Below are 11,824 nucleotides of genomic sequence, written 5' to 3' on the forward strand. Positions count from 1 at the left end.
TACCAGTTGTTGTAAAGAGTGGGAGTGATGGAGTTTTGCTATATATTCCTATGACCTGTGTAATCCTTCTCACTTTACAATACCTGGATCCTACATAAAAAAAAAAAAAAAGCCTAAAAATAGAAAGATACTAGTCAGGAAGAATCAGAATCACTTTTATCACTTTATGAGCTTCATGATGAATCTGTCTTTCCCAATCCCTGTGTTGGGAAAACTAAAGCAGGGACTTCAATGGAGAACTGAACACATAATTGAAAGAAGGAGCTGCTTTCCCTTCTATATTGCAGGATGGGGATGTGCCCAGAGAGGCCGGGCACTGTGCTGCCAGGATCCTGTGCTAAATCCTGCAGCAGCTGCCTCTGCTCAGGAAGCCAGCTTGCACTGAGGGCTACTTTACCTGCCTTAATGAGTGGTATCTCACCATTAATGGTTACACTATTGCTAATTACAGCCTTCCATGGCTGTGTTATACATATCTATCTACTGCTTCAGCAGACAGCAGTAAGGGCTCCTCCTGTCCCATTCCAGCATTGCTTTTGTCAGGGAAGGAGAGGAGGTGCCTCCATGCATGAGTGTGCAGCTCTGCCTGCCCACACACCAGCATCTTCTCACCTTTTACCTTTGCACATTCCCATCTTACTCTGCTCTGAGTGCTTCCAGCTGGGAAAAACTGCTCTGCTTCGCTTCTCATGGAATGTATTTACAAATCACCACTGTTTATCTCAGAGGTGGCCAGGATGCTCTTTTTGGTTCCAGGGGCTGCAGGCCCTGCTCAGTGACAGCCTATTCCTCCCCACAGAGGATGCTCCTCAGGAAGCAGCTGAGATGCTGGAACAGGCAGGTTCTCCAGGTGTTAGTGCATGCTGTGCCACCTGATCAGGGCCTTCTCTGAGCTGCTCCTTGTGAGCTGAGCTGGACGTTTCCTTCTAAACAGAAAAATCTTATGTAGGGATTTTTGAAGCACATAGCACGTAGCAATTTAGTGATACTCTTTTGTATCAAAATGACATTCGTCTAAAAGAGAGAGCCAACCAGCTTTTCGTAAAACTTTTTAAATGATTGGAACCTTCGATATTCTACAAAAAAAAAAAAAAAAAACAAAAGCAAAAAAAACCACAAAAAAACCAAAAACAAAATAACCAAAACCAAAAACAAAACAACGAAAGAAAAACAAACAAACATACACACACACACACACACACACACACACACACAAAAAAAGGTGAAAGTTTTCTCCTAGAACTTGGGTTCTTTTCCATGCTGTTCAAACCCAGACTTCAGTGTTATGAGCTAAGCCAGATGAACGAGGAGACTGAACCCCTCACGGCTTGTGCCCCTCAGCCACGCAGCCCTGAGAGCCGCGGGGGCTCCGGCCCAGCGCCGCTGCCGGCTCCGGGCTGGATGGATGGATGAATGGACGGATGGATGGATGGACGGATGGAGGGGCGGAGCGCTCCTGTCCGCGTCACGGCCCCGCCGGGAGCCCGCCTGAGGCCTTGCCCGGGCTCTGCAGCCGCCGCTCTGCGTCACGGCCCCGCTCCGCGCCGGCTCCCGGGCGGCGGCGGAAGCGGCGGGGAAGGCGAGGCGGGAGGGCGGCGTTAAAGCAGCGGCGGGGCCGGGCCGTGCCGTGCCGTACCGGGCCGGGCTGATGGAGCCGGGCGGCGAGAGCAGCTGCTGGTTCCTGTACTACGCGTACGGCAGCAACCTGCTGCGGGAGCGGCTGCTGCTGCGCAACCCCTCGGCCGCGCTCTGCGCCCTGGCGCGCCTGCAGGTGCGTGAGGGGGCGGCTGGCGGGGCCGCGGGGGGCTGAGGGAGCCCGACGTTCCTGCAGGCAGCCCCAGAGGAGCCGCACGTCCCCGCGGCTGCCTGCGGTCCGATGCTGCAGCCCGTCCGTCCCTCCCACGGGGGCGGCCCCAGCACGGATCAGGCGGGGGGTCCTCGTCAAGATGATGGTGTTGGGTTGTGCGCCGTGACAGGACAAGGAGCGATGGACGTAAACTAAAACGCAAGTTTCACCTCAGCGTGAGGAGTGACTTCTTTATGTCGAAGGAGGCAGAGCACTGAATAGGCTGCCCAGGGAGGTTCTGGAGTCTCCCTCTCTGGAGGTATTCCAAACCCTCCTGGGCGCATTCCCATGTCACCTGCTGGAGGTGACCCTGCCTTGGCAGGGGGTTGGACAGATGATCTCGGGAGGTCCCTTCCAACCCTGGAAGGATTATCCTCTGCTTCTTGACCCAGGGCCTGCTGCCGGGGCTGCTCACTGCAGAAGGAGTGTTTGTGGTAGTCCCAAACATTCGGGGGTTATCCGACAGGACTTAACCTTCCAGGCTGCCAGCCATGACCCATGGCCCGTGTGTACAGCACTCCGGACTTTGAAATGTAAAGCAGCAGGAAGCAATTCTTTACTGTGAGGGTGGTGAGGCATTGGAGCAGGTTGCCCAGAGAAGTTGTGGATGCCCCATCCCTGATAATGTTCAGTGCCAGGTTGGATGGGGCTTTGAGCAAACCAGTCTAGTGGGAGATGTCCCTGGTACAGGCGAGGAGCTCTGCCTGCACTGTGTGATGGGCAGATGGGAGCTTTCAGCCAGCTCTGCACATCTGCAGCTGACACCATAAACTCTACAGGCAGTTCTCTCCCTACCAGGGTTATTAAATACCATTTGTATCAGCTTAGTTTTAGTGTAGGCTTGGAAACACCACCTTGTGGTCATTAAATCTGTTGATGTACAGATCTGTGCCACTAGAAGGATGCTTGGAGGAGCACAGCATCAATTCACACCACTTAAAGATGACTTGAAGGTTCTCTTGGAGTAACTGGCTGAAAGTTATCTATGTTAGAGTGTATGAAGAAGTTCCAAAAACTTGTCATTAATAAACTCCCCATAGTCAGATACTTGGTGTCTCTTGGGACTATCAACATGGCAGCTGAGGCCTGCTCCTGTAAAGTGTGAGGAACTTACAGCTAGCCCTCCACTGAACATACTGAATCCCATCCTGCTGAACCTTGCAGGATCAGACCTTGAAGGCAGGGAGAAAGGCACTAGTAGTGTGTGCTTATCTTTGAATAAAAGCAGCCTTCTTCAGGTCGATTTCCAGGTTAGTCAGTAAGCACCTCTTGCCCCACTGCAGGCTGGCTGCCTTCTCTAGCTGGCCTATGACCAATTGCTATATTCCCTGCTGACACCACGTGGCTTCACTCCTTTGCTTCCAGCTGGAAAATCACTGATGCTGGGGAGTGAGGGACTGCAGGAAGGTTAGAGCTGATTTCCTATTAATTGCTCTGTGATAGTGCCACTTGGGTTTAAAAAAATGAGAAACAGCCTGTAAACAGAGTGCTTTGGATCCTAAACTAAAGTAAAAACTCCAGTTAAACTTTAGCTAAACTTCCCTCTAATTTTACTTTTCAAAGCTTTGTTAATCTTCAGCCAAAAGCTGTTAAGAAATGGGAAGTGTAACAAGCACAGAAAGGATCTTATTACATTGCTACTTAGAAGGACCAAAGACCAATTTCTTGACCCAAAAAAGTATCTACCGTGTTTTTTCCCTCTTCCCAGCAGTGCCTGATGCAGCTGCACACATGGTGTAACTTAGAGTTTCCTGCTCCCAGAACCAGAGTGAACTGTGCTGTTTCTGTGTGATTTCTGTTGCTGTTTTGGGTGGTGCCTGATGATTTTATGCAGCTCCTTGCAGCTATTCAGTGCAGGTCAGGTCCAAGAAAATATAACTGGAGGAATAAAGTAAAAATTGGTGGGGGGGGTTCCCCTTTTTCTTCTTCTTTTTTTTTTTTTTTTTTTAATGAGACTGCAGTGAGAGCAGTTGATTCTATCCAGGATTTCCTTAGGGCTGCCCTGCAATTACTTGTCCTCATCTGTAACTTCAGTTTGTGACTCAAGTGGACTTTTGTGCAAGTAACTTGGTGCATCTAAGTAAACCATTTTCTAGTGAAATTGGTTAAATAGGGGACATTTTATAGGGCAGGAAGATGACTCTGTTGATGGAGTAAACAGTGTGGCTTTGCCAGGCTGCTGTCACTTATGCACACACACACACATTGATAGATGTTCTGTGTGTATGCCTCCAAGTGCTTTATTTTTTACAACCTTTTTCCTATATCTATTAGGACATATTACAAGAGAATGATGTGTCTCAGAGGGAATATTAATGTGTACATGTGTATGTTTCAAATCAAAATCATAGGTTCAACAGGGTGGTTGTAAGAAATACACAAAGCTGTGGGGCTGCATAGGTTTGGGTTTTTTTTTTGTTGTTGTTAAGCAGGTAGTCTTCCTTAAAGCTTGGTTTGGATTGTGGGGGTAGGGAGTGTTTCCCTTCTGTACTGCTAGGGAAGGATCCACAAATTGATTAATAAGTAGGAGAGGATACTGAGTGTATTGAATCAGGTGAGAAATTACTTTGATACCATTCAAGAACCCATTATTCTCTTTTTCATATATACTGATATTGCATGTAAGAAAAAGTGATATTGGTTTCCTAAAATAATGTTTCTACTTACAAAAGCCTGAATAAGCTCACTCATTGAGACATATGCCTTGACTTAGAAATACCCAAGAATGTTCCAGAGCAGTGATGAGATGGCACAAAACATTGTAAAATACAAGGGATGGTGTTTTAAAATTGGGCAATCTTATTAGTGCATGAGAACAGGACCCAAAGCTTACCATCTTGTAGACTTCTTTACCTTTACTATTTTCCTGGATCCTGCCATAGTATCATTTAACTCTTGTCACAAAAACCTGCAAAGGATTTGGCACCAGGTAGGTGGCACCTGTCTGTTCTTCCTCCTGTGTCTCCAACTGTATGTGTACTACTGTCCTTTGGCTGCCCCTTTTGTATCAAGAATAGCCAACAGCCCTAATTTCCAGGGGAAATTGATTCTCTGCATTTCTTTGATTTGCAGGATTTTAAGCTCGAGTTTGGCCATCATCAAGGCAGGACAAGTTCTGTCTGGCATGGAGGTACAGCTACCATTGCTCAGAGCCCTGGAGACGAAGTGTGGGGAATAGTGTGGAAAATGAACACTTGCAATCTGAGTTCGCTGGATAAGTAGGTGACTTAACTTTTGCTGTCTTCTACTATTTTAGAGAGTGATTGAAAATTAGCTAATTTTTGGTGAAGAACTGTGTGTTGGAATCAAGAAGATGCTTTCGATTTTAATATGTGAATTCTATTTCACAGTATGTGTATTGACTTCTGACACTTCTGTGATTAAAATAGCTTTGTTTTCAAGCTAAAGCTACTTTTAGGGGTATTTTAACAATCTGTGGACCTTAATTTGAAGTCAATAGGTCATGCTTCTTTTATTTTTTTTTAACTGTCTTCCCAATTTTCTGTCTCTTTTAAGATTCTAAAATCTGTATTTGTCCTATGGTGTTTTTCCCATTACTTTAGGGAGAATTTCCTTTGAGACTGACATCAATGTCTGTCTGTTTACATCTGTAGACTCCAGTTGCAGCAGTAAAGGAAGGGATAAGGACAAGACTTCAGAAGAGAGATCTTTTATTCAGGCAAAGGGACCTTTTGAGGAAGTTATTTGACATCTCTTCTCTTCCAAGGATGTAAACTTTTGTGAGCTTGAGGAACATCTCAGCAGAGAGCTGGGGTGTTGTAGTTTCCCCCTTTGAATGGGAGAGCCTGCCTACACCTTTACAATGGATGGTGTAGAATGTTCTACCTGTGCCTGGTCATTAAGAGACCTTCAAGAAGCCCTAAGCAAGTTGCTCCCAGGCTGAAGTCTAAAAGACCACCTGGTTAAACAAAGCAAGGAATAGCATGACTTCTTGCAGGGTCTAAGACAGGGCTTAGAATGTTATCTCCAAAACTTTGCCTGCTGCCACGTGCTTGTTGCAGCTTTTGAGATGTGCCTGCACAGCATGGTGCTTCTGGTACACATAGATTGTTTGTTCAGAGCAGATCATTACTGACAATTCCAGTAGAAATCTGGGCTCATGAAAACAAGGGAGCAGAGCATAATAAACCCAATGAAAGCACTACCTCAATACTGTTCTCCTGCCTCTGGTACTGCTGCAATTCCAGTGTGTAAATATGTCCTTAAAATCCTGGCAGTGAAACTTGATTCCAGTGTGGTTTTTGTTGCCTATAGTGAAGCTGAAATACAACGGAAACTGTTGCCCAAGTTCTGTTAGCCCCTTATGGTAATGGCCACTCTTGAGCACTCTTGTCCTGGCTAGGAGGGTTAGCCTCAAGCAAGAGGGCATGGGCATTGAGTTGGCATGCTTGTACTTGGGCACAGCTTCACATGTCCCCACTTCATTATCCCCTGAGTTCCTCTGCTCTTGCTTATAGTAGCACTTAAACATCCTGACCCCTTCTGCTGACCTTTACTTAAAACTCCTGATTGGCCATACTTTCCTGAAGCAAAACTTCCTAAATATGATGATCCTGTCTGACTGCATCTGCTCTTGTGTTTTCCCTCCATGGGGACAGTATTTTGTACTTTGACTTCCATACCTGTTTACACACTGTTTACACTTGACATAGTGTAGGATTGCAGGTCCCTGGTATTTGTTTGGCAGGGGATAAATTTCAATGCTTGCTAAGGTACTAGAGACTTGAGTGCTCTAACACCACCAAAATCTGCAGCATGGACACCAGCACCACAGATTACTTTTTCCCACTTGCCTCATTGATGCCATGGAGGCAGACTGGAAATGGGATGTGTTCTTGACTTTTTATAATCATAGTCAACAGTGCTCTTCTAAGAATCGCTCCTAACCCACTCAAATGAGCTTGCAGGTGCTCCTGCTGAAGGTCTTGGGATCCTTTGGCTGTGTGCAATCTGATATATTTGTAGGTTCTCTGCCAAGTTATTTCCTGAAATTACCATGTATCCAAAAAGAAAATGCCCACCTTTTTTTTTTTTTTTTACCCCTCCTAATCTGGGTAAAGTAGTTCTGTGCTTTGTTATCCAGAGGCAGAGGAGGGAATGTGTAATTGAGGCTGCATGTAACTAGTTGAAGCACTAACAAAACGATGTAATATATAAAAAACAAAAATGGGAGAGAGCCTTTTGCTTAGATGGCAGGACTCTTTGGCTTCAAATTCATTTTCTTTGATGTCTCAGCCACTTCTAAGGGGTTTTTTGTCCTCTGTACTTCACAAATCTGTAAGTTACAAACTAAGTCATGACTCTGCCTCATAGAGTCTAGCAATGGATGTTACTAAACAGTTTTCTTGCTCTCACACAACCACATGACCTATTTTTAGTCTGCTGGCCTTGAATCTGCAGTTAGCTTCCAGTCTGTACTTGCACTTAACCTAGTTATTCGCCTAGCATGGCCCACATTCTGTACATTAAATAACTTGAAATGGTAGCAAGTCTTTGAGAAAAAGATGAGTTGTCAAATTTATATTGGACAAGCAGGGCTAAAACCATGTTATGACTTGTAGCTAAGGTACATCTAAAGTCAATTGTTCTATACAGTCTCTTGTATTGCTTAAGTTTCTCGTTTATGTCTTACTGTTTTCTCAGATTTTTATTGGTGGCTAAATGCCAGTGGTTGAGGACAATAAGTAGGCTTGGTTTTGAGTCTTTGTTTTTTGAAGCATAATTTTGTAATAAAAAAAAAAAAGTTTTTTTGTCCCGACTTAGCTCATTACTGCTCTGTATGTCTTGTGCAAGTTAAAAGGTGTCTTGGATTATTCATTGGAAAGTGCATTGCACAAGTTGTGCAAGTTTTCCCTTATTAAAAGGTAACACAATGGACAAGATAAAACTTTGCAATTGCTTCTTTATCTGAGTGGCAACTAAGGAACATGTATCTGGCTCATTAAGTCTAATAATCTTGCTTGTATTTCTCTTTCTGACTACCTGTCTTCCACAGTAATTAGTTTAGGAATATTCTCTTTCTGACTTTGCAGGTTAATCACAAGTCATCATTTCTTACAGAGCTGAAATGATAAAAGTGAATGCTGCTTCTGTAAAAACATATTTTCTTATATGAAACAAGTTTGCACAAAAAGCACTGAAGTATGTTTTGCTTCATTTTTCTCTAAGTATATTAAAGCACTGACCAGTGTCCTGCCTTGTATTCTGTTGTAATAAATCCATATGTTTATTGCATGTTTGGTTTGAAATGGACTGGATAATTGACATGAAAGGAATATATGTCTTTTACAGGCAAGAGGGAGTTGAGGATGGCATTTATGTCCCAATAGAAGTCAATGTCCACACGCAAGCAGGAAAGGTACTGACCTGTCGAAGCTACCAGATGAAGGACTATGTCTCTGGTCCCCCTTCTCCACAGTATAAAAAGGTAGGTGTTGCAGCACTTTAATTTTGGAAGAGTGTACAGAAGTTTATAATGCAGTACTTCTGTGCTATTTAATAAGTACTTTGATTACAGTGCATGGAAGGCATGACTACTGTAAAGGTATAACAGTCCTTGTGCAATGTACTGCTGTAATGATGCTCACAGGAGATTGCTAGCTCTTACAGACCTATTAAATCAGCTTGGGGTTTTTGGTGTAGTTATACCTTACAGGAATCCCCTATTTAACTTGGGAATTAGCTGTGATTGGCACAAGGTTTTCTGGAGGATATTGCTCACATATATGCAGCAATTCTCTGTTTCAAAAATTAATGTACTCCACTGAAAGGACAGAGGGAATCTTCTGTAGGGAAAATGCAGCACCTGGCTTGTAGTTTCCAGGAGGTGGATTATCCTTTCTATCTTGGGAAGTACTTGCTATGATGACAGGATGCAGCTGTCACCTTTTACCAGACACATCACCGGTACATCACAGGGCTTCAGCAGCATTACAGAGCCCTGCAGGGTTCCCCCTTGACGGCTGGTGAGGCACAAGTGTTGCAACACTGTTCTGCAACACTGACTCTGCAGAGACACATGATCCAGTCACGCAGCAGGCCTGACCTGCTTAGTCTGTGAGATCTGGGCAGGCCCAGGCTGGGCTGGTGTGGCTGTGTCTGATGTGTACAGACGTCACTGCAGCTGGCTTTTCCTACCTGAAGTGCAGAAACCAGGAGCGAGCCTGTTAACTCCCAAGTGTGCTGCCTTCTCCAAACTGAGGAACTCACTCCTCTGAGCTGACTTCCAGGAGCACAGCTAAGGCCAGCTGCTGTGGGACTGCTGAAGACAGGGCTTGCTTAGAAAGTAGGCTTTACTTTTCCACAAACCTCTTCCCTGCCAACCCACCTCGTGGCAAGGCAGATCTTTAGGGCTTTTCAGGGAGCTAATACATAGTCTGCTGCTGTGTCAGTTCTCATTGGTATGCTGAAAGTGCAGACCTCCACTATTGGCAACTTTATCATTCCCTCCTGCTCCTGTCAGGAGCGGTTGTTATTTCTGTTCTTCTCCTGTGCCCCCAGCTTTTTCTTTTCTTTTTTTTTTTTGTTTAAGTTAACCAGGCAGAAGAGCTAAAAACTTAAAAGATGACTGCATTAGCATGCAGTGATTGAACTACATCCATCTACTGTTATGTACTTTTTGTAGCAAAATTCATTCTTTCTAGACACCTCATCCTTAAAATGCATGCCATTAAATGCATGAAAGCATATTTAGAATGTTCATTTCTATATGCAACCTTGCTGGTGTCTCCTTCAAGCTCCTTCCCCTTCTCCTCTCACTGTCATATCTTTTCTTCTGCACCAATACTTCAGTTTATTTTATGTATGGAAGGAAAACTGCAGTAACAAACTAAGGAATCTGTGCTTTTTCACTGAGTTAAGTGTCTGTTTCTCCTATTCCTGTACCCTGTCTAGGTACTCGCTGTTGTCCTTTGGACAGCTTAGTTTTAAAAAGAACCACTTTTTAAATTCTCAGCCAACTTGAGTGTCACACCTGAGTGAGAAGCAGCATATATTATTGAAGTTATCATCCTGTCTGGAAGAAAGAACTGAATAACTGAATAACAGCTTAATTAGAGAGGCTTGTGCGCTTCAGTAACACATCAGAATCTCAGGGGTAGTTAAAAGCCTTTTCAGAGTAATTTTGTTCATGCTGTTCTGGTCTCCCAGAAGCCTTTGGCTAACCTTAGGTACAAATAGCTCTGTTTGAGATAAATTCTCTGGGTAACTTAAATGGTTCCTCCTGCTCAAGCGATTGTCTGGAGGACTCTGTCCTTTCTATTACTGAAGGCTTTTTTTTCTGTTTTAATTATAGGTTATCTGCATGGGTGCAAAACAGAATGGCTTGCCAACTGATTATCAGGAGAAATTAGAAGCTATTGAAACTAATAACTATGCAGGACCGGTGCCAATCATGGAAGAGATTGAAGCTGCTGTTAAAGCAGAGAAAATAAATTCTGCATAGAATGCCTCTGCATTTGCTTGGCCATTCACCTTGATCTAGATACTTCTCCTCACTGTGCTGATCAGCAGTTTCTTTATTTATCAAGAAAAGATGAGTTTGCTGTGCATCTACAGTAAACCATTAGACATAACTTGCAGTCTGAAGACACACTGATATTGGTAACTTCTTTTTGTATGTATAGCTTGACTACATGCTGAAGTACATGCTGCACATACATTTCAGATTTAGAAATTATCTTTCTGTAGTTGTCATGCAGTGCTGCATGTAAATTTGTGCTTCATGTCCAGTTTGCTGACCTTTTTAAAAGAAAAAGGCCATCTTTATGAGTTTTGGCACTTGTTGCCTTCTGAGGAATAAGGGCTGCAGGATCAGGTCATGTGTTTGTAAAAGTTATATGTGTACATGGCCACATTTGTTAGATGCAAAGTAAACTCAAACCTCTAAGGCTAAACCTTTTTCTCTGCTACTTCTCTTAATGGTTTAAAACCCATCCTATCTGATGCTATGGAGTTCCTGTTCCTGTTTTGTAGTTAATAAAAAAGTAGCATTTTTTAAACTCCTTCCATGTTTTATAGTGTAAGTCCAAAAGGCAGCCTGAGCCTGAAGACAATATTCAGCAAAGCATCTCATTCAAACCATCATAGCTTCCTTCCTTTCAATGTCTAGTGAAAGTCATAGATGAACTGGTTAGCTATAACCAAGGCATTTTTGAAAGAATTCATTTTAGTTTGATATTTCCAAGGGTTTTTTTAATTACCTTTTTGACTGGCTTGTTTGCCTATCTAGGCCTTGGTCCAGTGAAATCAGAAAGTCTCCTTTGAGTCCTAGCACATTTATTCTGTGGGGGTTTTTGTCTGTTAAACCCTAAATGAACAGACTTGGCCTCTTGGTTTTTGTTTTTTTTTTCTGTTGTTGTTGTTGTTTTTCTCCCCACAGTTTGACAGTCCAATGCATAACTGGAAGCTTTTGTAACATATAGAGTATTTATTTTCATGGTACTGTGCAACCCCTGCAATTTGTCTATGGGGGATGAGGAAAAATTGACAACATGGAAGATGTCAAATCACTGAGATTTGGCTTATCTTCTCTACAGTGTATTTTTTTCTCTTGATGTACAGAGAGGTGTAAGATATAATTGATGTCACTGTGTGACTGCTTAGATAAATGATAAAATAACAGACTGCCCATGTCTTCTCTCTATAAAATCTTTTCTATAAACTTCTGCCAGGTATGTGTAGCTGCTGTCCTGATGTAATATGCCTGTTTCCAGAGTTGGGCACGGTGACTGCTGTAAAACATGGTACTTTCCATATTAGCACTGTCTAGTTTGAATAAATAAAATTGTGATTACTAAACCTCTGATACGCCTGTTCAGTTTGCACCCCTCAAGAATATCACAGAACCACAGATTGTTAAGGTTGGAAGGGACCTCTGGAGACATCCAGTCCAACACCCTGTCAAGGCAGGGTCACCTCGAGCAGATGATACAGGAACACGTCCAGGTGGGTTTGGAA

The 11,824-nt window shown here is 43.6% G+C and overlaps 1 protein-coding gene across 1 annotated transcript; it reads left to right on the forward strand.

The window, feature by feature from the left end:
- Positions 1–1,473: 1,473 nt before the first annotated feature.
- GGCT (gamma-glutamylcyclotransferase) lies at positions 1,474–11,669 on the forward strand. Its single transcript, XM_071429472.1, has 4 exons — positions 1,474–1,771; positions 4,919–5,064; positions 8,159–8,294; positions 10,161–11,669. Exons 1-4 carry the CDS (start codon positions 1,649–1,651, stop codon positions 10,308–10,310), a joined length of 555 nt encoding a protein of 184 aa, XP_071285573.1. The 5' UTR covers positions 1,474–1,648; the 3' UTR covers positions 10,311–11,669.
- Positions 11,670–11,824: the final 155 nt, after the last annotated feature.

Source organism: Agelaius tricolor, unplaced genomic scaffold (assembly GCF_023055355.1).
Source record: "Agelaius tricolor isolate 1412-34295 unplaced genomic scaffold, bAgeTri1.0.p SCAF_6, whole genome shotgun sequence".
NCBI classification, from domain to species: domain Eukaryota; kingdom Metazoa; phylum Chordata; class Aves; order Passeriformes; family Icteridae; genus Agelaius; species Agelaius tricolor.

Bases quoted from the DNA above. Each gene is read 5' to 3' on its own strand.
- GGCT (XM_071429472.1), top strand. From the start codon at position 1,649: ATGGAGCCGGGCGGCGAGAGCAGCTGCTGGTTCCTGTACTACGCGTAC. The intron at 5,065-8,158 runs GTAGGTGACTTA...TGTCTTTTACAG, and splicing joins AATCTGAGTTCGCTGGATAA to GCAAGAGGGAGTTGAGGATG. The intron at 8,295-10,160 runs GTAGGTGTTGCA...TTTTAATTATAG, and splicing joins CTTCTCCACAGTATAAAAAG to GTTATCTGCATGGGTGCAAA.